At 42.0% G+C, this 17,639-nt stretch overlaps 1 protein-coding gene across 2 annotated transcripts in view; it reads left to right on the top strand.

Moving 5' to 3' along the window:
* LONRF3 (LON peptidase N-terminal domain and ring finger 3) overlaps positions 1–16,923 on the top strand; it is a 32,040-nt gene extending 15,117 nt beyond the window's left edge. For both annotated transcript variants that reach the window (XM_040404760.1, XM_040404761.1), the window contains exons 5-12: positions 1,086–1,329; positions 2,482–2,569; positions 5,413–5,527; positions 6,531–6,652; positions 7,093–7,251; positions 12,265–12,427; positions 14,568–14,717; positions 16,461–16,923. In XM_040404760.1, the coding sequence (XP_040260694.1) occupies positions 1,086–1,329; positions 2,482–2,569; positions 5,413–5,527; positions 6,531–6,652; positions 7,093–7,251; positions 12,265–12,427; positions 14,568–14,717; positions 16,461–16,619 (1,200 nt within the window). In that variant the 3' untranslated portion in view covers positions 16,620–16,923. The remainder of the gene's footprint in view (positions 1–1,085; positions 1,330–2,481; positions 2,570–5,412; positions 5,528–6,530; positions 6,653–7,092; positions 7,252–12,264; positions 12,428–14,567; positions 14,718–16,460) is intronic.
* Positions 16,924–17,639: the final 716 nt, after the last annotated feature.

The following is a 17,639-nucleotide window of genomic DNA, read 5'->3' as shown; positions in this document are numbered from 1 at the left end:
TTCTGTAGCGCTGTAGATCAGTAAGTGGGAGATTACAGGCTCAGGACTAGGGTTTTCTCTCTACTGCACCCAGTCTTCTTGCTTGGCTTCTTAACTATTATTAGGAGGTGAGATCATTGGTATATCCCAGAGGTTTTATATCACTCACAGGCAGATCAACAAGACATCCACAGCAGTAGAGACTGTAAGGAGATGAGCTCACTGAGCTAGGAAAAGCAATGAGTCACAATGTGACAATTCATCTCATTATGCTGAGATCATGTCCTTAGGAGAACCAGCACATTACATGCAGCGTAAAGTCTAAAAGATTGAAAGAAGGTTCTTCCAAAAGCAGCAGGCATTGTTCTGTCACTCTGACATCCAGGGGTGCCCACCGCTTTCTAAGTAAAGGCTTAGAAAGCAGTAGGCACCCTTGGATTTCAAAGAGTGACAGAACAATGCCGGCTATATTACACTACCCAACATACTGGCAGTGATTACACAGGATGATGCAAACAATGCGGGAGGACTGGTCCCCCCCCCCCCACCCCCCCTTATTCATCTATCGATGTGCTGCCGATAATCGGGCATCTTTCATCCTTATGAAAGATGCCCATCACCTGGTGAATAAGCGTTTGCTTGTTGATCAGGTGATTGGCTGCCAATTATTGGGAACGGGCACTCATATGAACGCTAGTCCCCAATAATTGGCCCGAAAATCGGGCAGTCAAATAGAGCCTTAACAGTCCAAACAAAACAAGTTTATTGGTAGAAGGGTTGTCCCATCTAGACATTTGTGGCATATCGATAAGATGCGTGGTGTGCTCCCCATTCAAGGTGGGGCACTGTTCTCCAGCAGTCCCATAGAGTTGAATGGAGACGCAGTGCACACAGAGCCCTAGTTCTTGTGATTATTAGGGTCTCCAGCGGTCAGAAATCCACTGATCAGACACCTATCCGCTATTCAGTGATGGCCAGGTGTGAAGGAACTGATTTCCCGAGTTCTAGTGATTGGTGGTGGTCGAGAAAGCCATTTGAACATGAAATTGTAATGTTTTATGTGTGTTGAAGCCAAATAAATTAATAATTTACCTCTTTATGACCAGGCTAATGTGGAGTATAAAAAGTCCATAATATTTCCAGAAGAAGTTGGCCCAACTGGATGTAAAACCTCATGGAAGTTAATGCAGCATCCAGAACATAAAACTGATGTAGAGAACAAGAAGACCTCATCAACAGAAACGTCTCTAAAGCCGGCTCTAATGTCCAATACGTTAAAGAGGAAGCTGTCTTCAGATGATGCAAGTGAGGGTAAAATTACAGAGGGGCCCTGCAAGATTCTGAAAAAAGGTGAGGCCTTCATAATGTATGGGATAGAATAGACTAGCATAGTACCCCCAAAAAATGTACATGGCACAATATACATTTTTTTTTCAACTAATAGGTGTCTATAGTTAAGATTTTGGGGTTTGTAATGTTTTTTTTTTTTTTTTTGCCTATGGTCAATGTCAGAAGTATATGTGGGAGATTCCTCCCAACCATGCCTCCAACATACACTGCAACCGCAGTATAAATAGACCTTAAGACACCTGTCCGGAGGCACACAGATCTCCCATAGCTCTGCATTATAAAGCTGTGGGCACTCGGGGTGCTGCTGTATGCTTCTAGGGGAGGATGCCTCAGTGATATGTGGCTGAAGAGAGAAAGGCGCTCATAGGGTGAATACGGTAGGATGTGCTCCTCACAGGAGGATGTAGTGTGCTGACCTGTTTGCATTGTGCTGTCCTGGGCACAACGCCAGTAAGAGCGAAAGAAGGAAAAGTTGCTGGTCGGTGCAGCCGGAACTATCGAGAACCCTTGGGGCAGGAGCCAAACCGCCGGTGGGGTGAAGAGTAATATTGGAAGTTAGCTCGACTGGAATTGTCGAGCTAATTGTAGAAAGTAAAATGTAGGTATGAAGTAAAATCTGTTTTTTATTTTTAGTTCAAATGTATTTCGGGGTACAAGGGACCCCTTTATCAAGTCTGTGTACAGTATCTGGCACGGACGCCAGAGGATGAGCTGCTGGTGGGCAGCTGAGCACTGACAATCCCGGACGCTGCTTGTGCTTCTGCACCTTAGCCGGATTGTGCCCTCCAGCAGCTCATCCTCTGGCGTCCGTGCCAGATACACAGACTTCATAAAGGGGTCCCGTGTACCCCAAAACTCATTTGAACTAAAAATAAATGGATTTTACTTGATACCTACATCTGGTTGTGTACTGCGCCGCTTGCTATCTACGATTAGCTCGACAATTCCAGTTGAGTCAACTTTTAATATTATGCCTCAGTGAGATGGCATCTCAAGGAGCATACATCAACTTTTCCGATTGATACCAATACAAGTACTTATTTTTACGAATCATGGATAGAATCAGCACTACCTGAGACTGAAGAGGGCATATATCAAGCTAGTGTGGAAATTCACTTCACTAAATTCAGGTTTTCATTTCATTCTTTCTAGATGTAACAATGTCTGCTAATAGTGGGGACCAAGACTCGTCTGTCTTTTACATTGACTTATCAGATCTGGACTGTTCTCTCTGTATGAGGTAAGGTGTCTTTCTTCTGGCAATGTTCCCAAAATGACCTCCTGGGATGATAATTTATTACTGAGTTCAATGTATAACAGTATGCAGTAAGCTCCCTCTAGTGGCTGCTGAATGATTCTAAAGATCCTCGTTTAAGATATACCTGATGAAACTTACCTAAGAAAAAGACATTGAGGTGTGCAAATTTGCTGAGGAATGTCCACTTGGCATAGCCACAGTTCTTCAATCAGTCCCTAAACACACCCTTCTGGGTTTGATTGACATGTGTCATTCCATGCTACATCCAGTCAAGTCTGGTTCAGATGCTCTGTACACCCTACTCCCAGCACCTGCGCAGTGAACTCTACTATTCACCGGCTTCATCCCGCATGTGCCTCTTCTTGTGGGCCTGTCAAGCAATAGTACGGTTCACTTCTACTTCACAAGTGCCAGGAGTATAGCAAACAGAGCCAGATTTTGAGCAGGCCTGTTTAGGGACTGGAGTGAAGGACTCTTCTGCATTGTGGCTACTCCCAGCTGCCAATTTGCATACAATGCACAAAACATTAAAACTTCTTTTTTCAATGGCCCCCATACACATTAGTGTATTGTTGTCCAAACCTGCCGAGAACAGCATGTTTGGCCAACACTCTAATGCGCATGGGGAGCTCTCAACTCTCCCCAACAGATCATGTCTGGGAGAGAAGGATCAGGCGAAATGAATATTTTTTGTTCTCCCCGGAAATAGAAGCAGCTTTCTACACCCTCCCCACTGAATACACGTTTGGCCAAGCTGAACCTGTATGTGTACGGGGGAGCCGGTAGGGAGTCGGGAGAGCTCTTCGCAGACAGCTATTACATGTGTATGGAGGCCTTAAAGTAGGGTTAATGACTTATATCCTACATGGACATCTTTAGAATCACCTACATGTCAAGTATAGCAGTCAGGGGGCAGTTGATGGGAGTGAAAACTAATGACAGGTTCCCATTAAATCTAGGTCTATGCAGCCACAATGTTAATTTCACAGGGATCTGTCCAAATATATGCCAGTGACACGTGGGGCTGAGAGTGGGCAGATTTCTTACTGACTGGTGAGTGCTTGTGAGAAATTTGCCCATGTAAAGCCACCCTTTCTTATATTATTTAACAGTGAAAGATGATGATATAATTGAACTATGGACAGTCATCATGATCAGTAATGAGTACACATGTATTTCTGTTTAACACCTTATATATACACTCACCTAAAGAATTATTAGGAACACCTGTTCTATTTCTCATTAATGCAATTATCTAGTCAACCAATCACATGGCAGTTGCTTCAATGCATTTAGGGGTTGTGGTCCTGGTCAAGACAATCTCCTGAACTCCAAACTGAATGTCAGAATGGGAAAGAAAGGTGATTTAAGCAATTTTGAGCGTGGCATGGTTGTTGGTGCCAGACGGACCGAGTATTTCACAATCTGCTCGGTTACTGGGATTTTTACGCACAACCATTTCTAGGGTTTAAAAAGAATGGTGTGAAAAGTGAAAAACATCCAGTATGCGGCAGTCCTGTGGGCAAAAATGCCTTGTGGATGCTAGAGGTCAGAGGAGAATGGGCCGACTGATTCAAGCTGATAGAAGAGCAACGTTGACTGAAATAACCACTCGTTACAACCGAGGTATGCAGCAAAGCATTTGTGAAGCCACAAAACGCACAACCTTGAGGCGGATGGGCTACAACAGCAGAAGACCCCACCGGGTACCACTCATTTCCACTACAAATAGGAAAAAGAGGCTACAATTTGCACAAGCTCACCAAAATTGGACTGTTGAAGTCTCGATTTCTGTTAAGACATTCAAATGGTAGAGTCCGAATTTGGCGTAAACAAAATGAGAACATGTATCCATCCTCTGATGGCTACTTCCAGCAGGATAATGCACCATGTCACAAAGCTCGAATCAATTCAAATTGTTTTCTTGAACATGACAATGAGTTCACTGTACTAAAATGGCCCCCACAGTCACCAGATCTCAACCCAATAGAGCATCTTTGGGATGTGGTGGAACGGGAGCTTCGTGCCCTGGATGTGCATCCCTCAAATCTCCATCAACTGCAAGATGCTATCCTATCAATATGGGCAAACATTTCTAAAGAATGCTATCAGCACCTTGTTGAATCAATGCCACGTAGAATTAAGGCAGTTCTGAAGGCAAAAGGGGGTCCAGCACCGTATTAGTATGGTGTTCCTAATAATTCTTTAGGTGATGGTATATATGTTATAGCATTTAGGGGTTTTAATATCTTTATTACAGGTATTTGGAAAGTCCACAAACACTTCAGTTAAAATATAGACGTTTATGAAAGTAGAGCAGAGAGGAGCTTCTATGTTCATGGCACACTCAGACACTGGGAGTCTGCCTTATTCACAGACAGTTTATGTAATCTTACTTATCATAGGCTGTTTCTTATATTAAAAAGGGCAGATTGTGCTCTTTTTCCCTGGATTAACCAATGCCCCAGTGTCCAGTCCACAAAACAAGCTGGAATTAACCCAGTTCTACTTTTCAGGCAACAAAAAAAACTTTCACATTCAGACCAAGAAGAGTTTTAAGGTAAAATGGTTACCGATGCTGTCTGTGCTGTAGTCGTGACTATGACCCCCTTAATAGCACCTAACATTGCTATAGATGTACTTGATATTCAGCTCTGAGTATATGGTGTATATGTTCTTGGCTTTCCTGCCAGAGCAAGGTTCTAGGACTGATCCATAGGAATCCCTTTCAGTAATGACCTATACTTTGCTGCAGAGAAGACACACACACCTATCCTATTGTTGCAAGATATTGTTGTTTTCTCTTTTTTCTCTTTTGATTTCAGGTTGTTATATGAACCAGTTACTACTCCGTGTGGACACACATATTGCCTCAAGTGTCTTGAGCGATGCCTTGACCACAACCCCAAGTGTCCATTGTGTAAAGAAGACCTGTGTGAGGTTTGTTGCTTTGAACTTTTAAGCATTGTGAATGCTAAACAACTGGCAAATGTCACATTACTAAACCAAATAGATACAGTTATGAGCAGTCAGACATAGTGACTACATGGGGAAGTGCACGGGACTGGTGCAAGTCAGAAAAGAAGAAGTATTGATTACCTTATTTCAGTGTGGAACCTGATCACTATAGCTCTGATTATAAACAACCTTTTATAAACCAATAGTACAAGCAACTATAAGAAACTTTGTAATATATCTTATTAGAGAAAATGCCTCTTTCTCCACTTATCAGGCTCCTGGCCTCGTAAAGTGTTAATTCACTCTGAGTTTATTGATAAAATAATTCTTCAGCTTCACTGAGTGATCAGGCAACATGCTGCCAATAGAAGGCTATGGGGAGGGAGGGGAGGAGAAGGCAGAGAGAGCCACAGAAGTACTGCTGAAGGTTCTAGTAAGTTTTCGATTGCACCCCTTCTCTAGATTAACAGCTACACTGCTTAGTGCTGCTGTGTTTCATACTGCTGCTTTTTTTAAGCTGATAAGTGGAGAAAGAGGCTTTTTCAACACGGGAATGTTTTGTGTACTCTCAAGTGAATTTGTTGCTTAAGGCTGGGTTCACATCTAAGATGGAGGTTCCATTAGAAGCTTCAGTTAAAGAGTCTGGCAACTCTGCGCTGAACTATTTTCTCTGTCAGAAAGATGGAAACTATGGTGGGCGCCATAATGAAAGCCTGACAACCTCATTATATTGGGCACAGTTGATGTCTGTCTTTTGCCTTATCCAGTGCTCCTCACTTTTCTCTTCCTAGACTGGAACAGAAAAACATAAAATATGCCACAGGTGTGAACATAAACTCCTTTATAGAAATTTCTGTTGTAGTAATGTTCCATTAAACCAGATTGAAGACATGCTCGAATGCTCCTTCAGTATTTCTCAAATTCACAACTTTTGCAGATTACAAATCATTTCAATTTTTTTTTATAATTCCTTGTTCATTTTCAGTACCTGGCCGTAAGAACGTTTTGTAAAACAGACATGTTAGAAGAGCTCATTGCCAAATACTTTCCTGAAGAACTCAAAGAGCGGAAGATAGTCTATGAAGAGGAAATAGCAGAACTTTCCAAGTAAGTCCATGAAGAAAGAAAGCTATATTTCCACAAAACTGTGCGCTAGCTGGTGTGAACGAATTATGTGCACCTTTGCCTTTACAGCTTACATAAGCTGAGTGATCATGGTAAATACATTAGATACAACCTGCAGAGATGTAGTGCTGCTCAATGGTGCACTATGCTATTTGCATAGCACGGCAGTCCAATACTAAGTGAATAGAGTAGAGCACCGTTTGTGTGGATGGCGCTTGCTACATCTGTATTATACAAATTATCATTACAAGTTGCATTCAAAATTTTCAACCTTTTAAGGGGAAATCTCCCATCGGGTTGTGTCTGCCTATAATACATAGCTCATTATGACTTTCCATCAGGGTAATCCACCTTTTTGTAGCCTTTTAGATTTTATGGTGATTTCATCTGACCTCAATTGTCCTTGTCTTGTTCTCTTCAAGCTTGAACACAAATGTGCCCATATTTGTGTGTACCATGGCCTACCCTACAGTCCCATGTCCTCTGCACATATTTGAACCTTGTTATCGTCTGATGATTCGAAGGTGCATGGAAACTGGTACCAAGCAGTTTGGCATGTGTATTGGAGACTCTATTAAAGGGTAAGCAAATGGATTTTAGGTTTTCAACTGTCTTTTTGTCAGCTATACCTGCTACCATTGTGTAATAGGCTGCATGTTAAGTGTCATGATTCCAATACAAAGAAGTAAGGTACCTGGTGTATGGAACCGGTGTATTATGCCTGCTTTTGTGAATCCAGTATCTATTTCCTTAGGCTTTGCGTACATCTGTGTTGTATGGATCTGTATTATGACATCTATGGGCAGATACTGTACTTCTGTGCAATTTTGTGGAGACATTCTCCCCCAGAAGAATTGCTTGAAGGAGAGGATACGGTACTGAGCTGTACTGTGAGACTGTAGGGACACTGTGTGACTCCACAGACGCTCCGTGCACATAGCTTTGCCTACACAAAATCCAAAAACCTATGGATGAGCTTCTGGGTGTCAGATTTTACCCATCACAGCTTTTTTTTGGAAACTGGTACTTTTGTGTTGTGTCTGATATTTACAGTCAGCACTTGAACTCTATGCAGCTTGCCATTTGTATGTGCAGCCTGTGGTAGGAGAAATTTTCAGTACACAAAGTGACTATCCTCTGTGGTATCTAGGTGCTAAGTTTTAAAGGAGTACACTGTAGTAGTTCTCGTTTTACCAGATGAGTAAACCCAGTGCCCTTTTCATCTCCAATAGCGGTGTCAGAAATCCTAAATCTGTTACCCTGTCCTTAAGAAAAGAGGGAGAGCATGTGCGGTTTCATCATTCAGCCCCATTATACAGCCCTGTGCATTGTCGGTAGCCTCGGTCTTCAATGCAGACACTGCATTCTTAATATATATATATATAAGATATTCCATTCCCTCCAATATAAACCATGTTCAGACTCTTCCTCTTTCTTTCCCCCATGGCTTTCCATTGCAAAAACTAAGAGGTGCAGTGTGCACCTGGGAAATGTATTCTTCGATAGGAATGCAGCCAGTGCCGCTGGACTGCCCATTTTGGCGTCAGAAACCTGGACATAGGATGGAACCAATCTTGGAACAGAAATCAGATATATGATAATGGTGATGGCGCAGTTGGTGTAGTGCAGGGATAGTACAGCTGCATGGAAATTTCAACAAATAATGCCACACACATGCGCATCTTGTCTGCTCTGCCCGCCATGGCCAATGAAGAATGGCATTGTTGGTTTCTGTTCCTGCCACTCCTGTCTCCACAGCTCATGCAGCTGATGCAGCCAATCGCTGTCCTCAGAAGGTCACTTGTGCATGAATGCAACGTGACTGCTGAGGCCAGTGATTGGCTGCAGTGGCCACATGAATAATGAACAGCACTTGACCACTGGCGGGCCCAGCAGGGATCAATGCGGGGGGCCAGGGTGGTGGGACATTTAAGTGGTGACTGAGTGTGTTTTTATATATATATATATATATATATATATATCTATATCTATACAGTCCCCTGCCCTCTATCCATTTTTAAAAACATACTGGAGAACCCCTGTAATAGGCCTGCTGCCTTTTGAATCAGCTCAAGAATATTTATTCTGATTCACCAGAAATCTGATATTTCTGACCAGTGGTTTTTGGCAAAGTATATGTTGGTCTAGCTTATAAAACCAAAACTAGTGCGGAGCAGTAATTGCAGCATTGCTTAATATGTAATAGAGGAGCAGGACTAAGAAGCGGGCAGCAAGAGGTGGTGGCAGCACCAGTACCACTAAACCTAAGGCTGTCTGGTACTGTGTCCTGTCTGCAGCCACCCTGGAAGCTCCCTCAGTACTCCATTGTAGACCTAAAGGAGTTGTAAAATGTATACAGATAAGATTCTTATATCTGAACAGTAAAATGTTACCATTGTATTTCAGCCACTATGAGTACAACAATCCAACAATGTGGCCCTCGAACCAAAAAACACAAAGGTTGTGCACCTCCGCTTCCATTAAATGTTAGCACCTTATTCATAAGAATTTATCATTTATTTATATTCCTGCATAAAGTGTAACTGTCATCCTTTTTTTTTATTTTTGTAATGTATAGAGATAGTAATATTAACCATTTTTGTAATATACTTTAATTACTGAAATAGTAGATTTCTATTAGAAAAATAGCTCTAAAGTAACAGTCGGTGTTAAGGAAGTCTCCATATGTAAACAGAAGACAGAGGAGCGTTTCTAAGGCTCATATGGGCCACTTTAGAGCTATTTTTCTGACAGAAATATACGATTTCAGTAATTAAAGTATATAAAAAAAAATGGTTAGTATTACTGCAAGTTCTTTAATCCTTCTCACTTCCTCGTTTGCAGAGAGAGCCTGAGGGCTGCAAATATCCCTCAAGTAGATATCCTGCAACCAATGGAATTATAATAGTGTAAATCCGTATGTAACAATAACCTGCATTGCACTGATTGTACTCACACACTGCGTATCACACAAGGCGTAAATGTAATCTCTCCGTGGTAGGTTGCTCTTATTCTGTCGAAACAGCCACGTTTCCATACAATCTGGTTCAGTACCCACACGGACTCAAATGGTATATACCACAGACAAATCTGTATTTCTTTTCTTCAGATTCCTGGAAGTATTCTGTGGACAAGAATGGCTTCTGCAATAGTGAAGCTCCGTAATACTTCTTTAAAACTTTTTATTTGTCCCTGATGAAGCTCTAGGAGTGAAACCCGGGTCGGGCAGAAGCAGCAGACGCTGGGAATTTTATGTGTTTTAAAAGCTGTTTTAAGAAAGTTGTCTTGTGAGTATGGACAAATCAAAAGTTTTAAAGAAGTATTACGGAGCTTCACTATTGCAGAAGCCATTCTTGTCCACAGAATACTTCCAGGAATCTGAAGAAAAGAAATACAGATTTGTCTGTGGTATATACCATTTGAGTCCGTGTGGGTACTGAACCAGATTGTATGGAAACGTGGCTGTTTCGACAGAATAAGAGCAACCTACCACAGAGAGATTACATTTACGCCTTGTGTGATACGCAGTGTGTGAGTACAATCAGTGCAATGCAGGTTATTGTTACATACGGATTTACACTATTATAATTCCATTGGTTGCAGGATATCTACTTGAGGGATATTTGCAGCCCTCAGGCTCTCTCTGCAAACGAGGAAGTGAGAAGGATTAAAGAACTTGCATACTGACCTGGACCAGAAGCGCGGTCCGAACCCTATATATTGTACCTGTTTATACCGTGATTGAACCCACATCACTTTTCGGACCTGCTGCATAGCATTATTGCGGACTGGTGATATATTTATTTCTTTATAGTATTACTGCCCCTATATATTACAAAAATAAAAAAAAGAATGACTGTTACACTTTAAAAGGGTTGCTCCAGAATAAAGACCTATACAGTCCATGGGACTGCAGAACGTAGCCAAGCTTGGCTACCTCCAGAAATCCTATAGACTTAGAATGGAGCAGCAATGCACATGCTCGATCATTGCTTCACTCAAGTAGGGGAACAAAAACCTCTTCTTGTGAACTATGGAGATGTTCGTGATTGGTAAAGATGTCAGCAGTCACACACTTATCACCTTTCCCATGGCGTAGACAGATGATAAGTTGTCATTCTGGGAAGTAAAGTGCTGGCATCTGTTCCTTCTAGTTTTCCGTTATATGGTTATACCCAACTTACATCTTTGTTACAATAGTTGTGAGTACAGTATACTCCTGGCCTAGCTGAATAAGGCTAAATAACTTTAATTTTTTCACCCCCTCCTCCAATCTCGTCTACTCCAGTTGGTCTCAAAGCATTCTTTTGAGATTTTTGCTTTTTCCAGCAATTTTCCCATTGTGCTAAAACAGATGGCATTGGCAGCTACAGTACAATGCCCCTATATTACAACACATTTGTCTCCTCTGTGACCCTGCCCTGCTCACTATGTCACTTAAATGTATATAGAGTATGACATAATAACTTAAGCAGCACTTGGTATCATCAGTGCTCACAAAATGTGGATGGCATGGCTTCACGCTAAAATTTTACGTATATCTGGTAATGAATTTTCAAGACACCTAGGGGGAGATTCTTCAAAGACCCACATTTCACAATGGTCTTTGATATCCCCTCCGCTACCGGAGGAGGTGACTAATTTGTGATGAGGCACAGGCCTTGTCATAGATTAGGCACATCCTCTGGCTTTCCTTGCTCCAGGATGACATTTAAGGAAGCTCAGAAAACAGGTGCAAGTGAGGATAAATGTGATGGACCCACTGCCCCTGCCCCCTTTTTCAAAAAGCGGCAAGGGCGGAGCAGAAACGCCACTTGCGACAAAATTTGTCACAAGTGGCGTTTAAACACAAGGTTTGAAACTTTTTTTTTATGCCAGGGACAGGGAGATTATAAACTCAACCCCGTAGTCAAGAGTCTTGAGATACTGAGCAAGGCATTTGACCATAATCAGTTCCTTAGAAATATAATCCACAACACTGTGGTGCAAGCAGTTGTCACTTTTATTTGCCTAGGATCAATATTACAGTTATTAATCTGTTGTTTGAAGGGGTTTTCTGAGACTTTTCTAGGGGTCGAGTCGACCCACCCTTTGGATAGGTCACCCGTATCTGATCGGTGGGGGTCCGACACCTGCGACCCCCTTCGATCAGCGGCTGGAGAAGGTGCTGGCAGCAGTGTTGTGGTCTTTCCGCAGCTTTCGTTAGGCCATGTGACGTCACTTTCATCAGTCACATAGCCTTAACACAGCTCAGTGAATGGGGCTGAGAACGATACCAAGCACAGTCACTATACATGTACGGCGCTGTGCCTGGTGAGTTGAGAGAAGGCCGTGGCGCTACTGCGAGCACCAGTGCCTTCTCAAACAGTGGTCCCACACCAATCAGATACTGATGACCTGTCTAGAGCAAAGGTCATCAGTATAAAAGTCTCAGAAGACCCCTTCTTCAACTATTAGGCTAAGGCTTCATTCTTAGAGGTGTATAAGCATCTCCCCTGCTGCTCTGTGATGTGAACTGTTTATACGGCTATACAATGGAGCACAACACTTTCTAGAGACACTTTTCATTACTGTGTTAATCTTCCCGTTTATAGGTTTGCGGATTATGGCTGCATATTGGAGATCAGGAATGTAGAGTTCTTTGCTGATGGCCGTTCTGTAGTGGATAGTATTGGTAAAAGGAGATTTAAGGTCATTCGACACAGTCAACGAGATGGATATAACACAGCTGACATAGAGTATATAGAAGATGAAAAAGTAAGTACTGTATATACCTTTAGACATAGGGCAGCAAGTGTATTTTATACATTTAAGGGATTTTCTAGTGGGAAAAAAATTGGTGGCAATGGTATTTAAAAAAAAAAAAAAGGATTCATTACCACTGCCTGGATCCCCTCTTGTCTTTACTTCCTGTCTTGACAGACTGGAAATGCCTGCTCGGCCAATCACTGGCTGTGGTGGGTCACCACTTGTATTTCACATCTTGTCACAAGTTCTCCTTAATTTGTCTCTTACTCGGATGCGGCTGTATAGAAAAAAAAAAAAAAAGGGATCCAGTTTGTTCATTTTCTATTTAAGTCCCCCTAAGGGATTTTGACATGCGATCATCTGATTGCTTCTCCCACAGATTGCCCTAATTTACCATTGCAGTCTGGCAGGGCTCCATAGGAACATTGCTGTGTCAGGCTGCTTCAGAGGGACCAAGGCTGCCACAGCAACCGAACAGCTCCCCCCGATCTTGGTGCGAGGAAGCTGATCGGAGCGGGCTCCTGTCTGTGCCTGTGCTCCTCTCAGCTCAAAGCTTTCTATACCACATCGGTACGAGAGCCTTGAGCTGAGAGGAATGCACACACAGACAGGAGCCCACAGCTAAAACCTGGCAGGGCACATTGGTACAGGGCACCGATGTGCTGTGCCAGACTTAGCTTGGGGGGGAGCACAGGCAGGACAGCGATCTGTGCTCCCTCCTGTGCAGAGTTTTCTACAGCAGCAGAAATCTGTACACCGTACAGTGCTGACAAGCCAGTGCTGTACGGGAATGATGATTTTAAGAAGCGGTACTATCATGAACTTTGGTTAACTTTTAAAGTTGCAAAACAACATAATTCATCAATAAAATATATTACAAAATGTATCAATTTAGAAGAGTTTAAAAACCACTTTGGCAGCTTTCCAGCACATACGCTGAATGTATTCATATAATACCTCGTGATAAGAGCCTTTTATTGTGCATGTACATTTGATCTTTTGCCTGCTTTTTGAATGACCTAGAGTGTGAAGGTTTTACATTTGCATTGCCCATTTACGGTAATTTTACACGATGGGTGTACTGGAGACTTTTTTCTTTTGCAAGCCTAGTTGAGTTTAAGGCAACATGCACACAACGGAAAATACGCGTGTGATCTGTGTGCCATCCTCATTTTATTATTTGCAGACCTATTGTTTTCAAAGGGTTCATGGTCCGCAGTTTTAAGACATAGACCCTGCCTTCACTCCAGAATTCTCACTTGCGCAAAAATTTGCTACTTTTTTTAAACCACACATTCCAGTTTTGTAATGTGGGTGGAAAAGTGGGCGTGGTTAGCTATGTTAATTAGTTTTACTCCAAACTTATAATTTAGACTTTTTTAAAAAGTCGCAATCTCACTCCAGGAGGAGGGTGGAGTAGGAAAACTGGAGTAGATTCTGTAGACAAAAGTGTCAGGTTTAAGGATAAGAAAATTCTTTCAAACAACATGTGGCATTTGATAATTGTAGCATAAAGTACGACAACACAGACTCAAGCAAAACTGACTTCAAATATTCCCCTAATGGTAAATTCCCCCCATAATCTATCTTTTTGCGGAACAGACATACGGATGCGGAAAGCACACAGATGATCTGCATGCTTTCTGCATCCTTCTGTCCATTCCGCAAAAGGATAGAGCATTTCCTATACCTGCCCTCAAAATGGGGACCCAATAAAGTCAATGGCTCAGCAAAAAATGCGGATGCAACATGGACTGCTTCCGTATTTTGCTGATCTGCGATTTGCGGACCGCAAAACGAATATGGTCGTGTGCATGCGGCCTTATGGTACATAAAAGCCTATTAATTCATCAGTAATCGATGTTCATGACTTGGTGATGACGCTAGTTCATTGACAGTACTCCTAAAACAAAAGGATTACATACCAGTGCTTTGGGAACACAGTTTTTAAGCTTTTCTCTCTATGCGGGGGAAGTTCGTAACAAGATAGGGAACAACAGCTATTCCTTGGGCAACACCGATTCTGTTACCAGCTAATGTCACTATTTGTTACTGACTATTAGTATCCAAAATGGTCCTATGTTCATATTTTTGTTACACTATTTTGTGATCTACCGTGATTAATGCTCCCATACTTCATATCTTGCAGGTACAGGGAGAACATTATGCAGAACTGCTTGCGTTGCATAATTCTGTGTACGATCAAGCTTATACTTGGTTTACTACACTGAAACCAGCACTAAGAAGTCGCATTTTGAGTCATTTTGGTCCTATACCTGCTAAGGAAAATGATTTACAGGTAAACGGGTAAAATAAGATGCTGATACTTTCTCAGTGTAAAACCGTTTCTAAGTGAATGAGATATGAAAAATGCATCATCTGTGCACCAGCAGCAATACACAAGTAGGGAAGCCTATTACTTCCATTTTATTTGGTATGGCATTGACCACCTGGGTTCTGTGTGGGCTGGTCAGGGGCAACATAGAAGACCGCATCAACTGTTACTGTTTCGCGTTATTTGCACTCTGGCTTATTCATTTTGTGGGGCCTCAAAAAATGCAGACAGCACACGTTCATCAGGTGATCTGTGGCACCTTTAGACAGGCCGATTATCGGGAATGAGTGTCTGTAGGAACGTTCCTTCCCAATAATCAGCCCGACATCCAGGCTGTCTTAATCCACCCTTTGACAATTTTAAAGGGATCTGTTACCAAGAAATTCACTGTTAAACCAGACACAATGCCTTGTAATACTTTTCAGTTAGGGATTCGTTGCTTCATTTTGGGGGAAAAAAAGTCCCTTCAATCCATATGTAAATGAGCAGTTAAGTGCCCTGAGGGTGGGTCCAAGCCACTCTATGTACTCTTGCTCCTCCTGCTTCCTCAACTCTCCTTCTTGATTTAGAGGGCCAGACGACGTGACTATGCAGGAACCTGGACTACAATATTGATGACTTGTCCTCAGGATAGGTCATCAATATCTAATCTTGGGTGTCACAACTGCTGATAAGCTGTATGAAGAGGCTCCGCTGAGTAATTTAGCCTCTTCACAGCCTGCCAATCACAGCGCGTACATTGTATAGCAGTGGTGCTTAGTATGTCAAGGCTAGACCTATTTAACTAAATGGAACTGAGCTGCACATATGCCATTTGACCAATGATTGTGACGTAACTGGCTTAGAAAGTGTCTGCATTGCTCACCGGAGCGCCGCAGCCTCTTCAAACACACAATTGATTGGCAGGGGAGCCAGGACTCAGACCCCCACTAATCAGATATTGATGACCTATCCTGAGGATAAGTCAGCAATATTTTACTCCCAGAAAACCCCCTTTAACAACTTTTGATTTAGAACAATTCACAAGTGCTGGGGTTCTCCTTCTGCCCGCCCCAGAGGTTCACCCTCAAGTCATTCCATGGTCAAAGTTAGGTCACGTTATTTCCCCATTATGTGTCATATTAAAAGGGTTATCCAGTAATTAATATTAATTACCTATCGTGAGGATAGGTCATTAGTATCAGATCAGTGAGCATCCGACTCCAGGGACCACCACCGATCAGCTGTTAGAAGAGGCCAGCGGTCCATGAGCGCTGCGGCCTCTTCCTAGGCCATGTGATGTCACTGTACATCTGTCACATGGCCTAGTCAAGTCAGCTGCGCTGCAACGCTAAGCACAGCTGCTATATAATGTACAGCGCTGTACTTGGTAAGTGCCCCGGAGGCTGCCGCACTTACCACAGCTGATCAGCAGGAGTGCTGGGACTCGGGCCCCTGCTCAAGTGATATTGATACCAATATTATTTCTCAGATAACCCCTTTTAAACACTCTGTGTGACCATTCTGCAATTACCATTCACTTTTTTTTATACCTCTCAGCAATCTGAGTAATATCTTTGTTATAATCAGTTAACTTAAACTGATCACAGAATGTTTGGTTTCAGATATTACCAGCTGGGAAAGTGGTCATTTAATACCATAGTTCATATTATGTAGATTGCAGAAAATAATCACATTCATATCTTTTCATATCCTTGTCTTTTCCAGGCAAACCCCAATGGTCCTGCATGGTGCTGGTGGATTCTGGCTGTTCTTCCTCTTGAGAGCAGAGCACAGCTCCCTTTTCTTGCTATGACATCACTGAAGGATCGCTTAACCAGCATCCGGCGTGTCCTACTCTTTATGTGTCGTACACGAACACGATAACCCATTGTATTTAATTACATTCCATCAAGTGCATACATATTGTACATGCCGGAAATGTATGTCACATTACAAATTGCAAGGACTACAGACCATCAAGTTAACTTATTTGCAAAAAATTTTTCCAACTGATGAATGAGAACAGTGTTAAGCCTGGACGCCTTTTATATCAAATGCAGTATACAGATATTTTCTTTGGAACTCCAAATTTTGATAAAGTTTTGTTATACAAAATCAAAGTTTTTACAGAGATGTACAGATTTGTGATCATCATTATGTTTAATAATTTATTTTTTCATTACCATTTCTCCTGCTTGATGTGCTTCATTAACGGTGAAAAATGTTAATCGCTATATTTATTTCCTGTTGTTGGAGATTTGTTATAATTTAAGAAAAAAAAAAAAAAAAAAGAAACACTTCTCCAGTTACATTCACTTTGTGCGCTTTATTCATTTTGTAAGGAAGGACAGTGCAAGAAGTCAGGATAAGTCTATGGTGCTGTCTGAATATTTGCACTAGAATAACTCTCCGCAAAAATAAGTGGTCAATTGATTTTTGGATTGAGTATCAATCCTTCTATTCATTTTTTATTTTTTTTTTACACCTTTCTGAATATTTTTCTAAAAACATTTCCCCTCTGGACAACCTCTTTAAAAAAAAAAAAAAAAAGACAAAGCACTAATTAATCTCTGCTGTGATCTGTGTCCTGGTCTGGGCTTCCAGCTACAATACATGGGAATAACCAACGCAATCAATAAACCCGAGAGATTACCGTATTTTTCGCTTTATAAGACGCACCTGCTGATAAGGCTACTTTCACACTCGTGTTTGGTGCGGATCCATCATGGATCTGCACAGACGGATCCGTTCAGATAATGCAACCATTTGCATCCGTTCAGAACGGATCCGTTTGAATTATCTTTAACATAGCAAAGACGGATTCGTCTTGAACACCACTGAAAGTCAATGGAAGACGTATCAGTTTTCTGTTGTGACAGATTCTGTCAGTGAAAACTGATTCGT

Source organism: Bufo bufo, chromosome 8 (assembly GCF_905171765.1).
Source record: "Bufo bufo chromosome 8, aBufBuf1.1, whole genome shotgun sequence".
In the NCBI taxonomy this organism is placed as follows: domain Eukaryota; kingdom Metazoa; phylum Chordata; class Amphibia; order Anura; family Bufonidae; genus Bufo; species Bufo bufo.
Note: the sequence above shows the minus strand (reverse complement) of the source record. Positions and strands in the feature narration are given on the sequence as shown.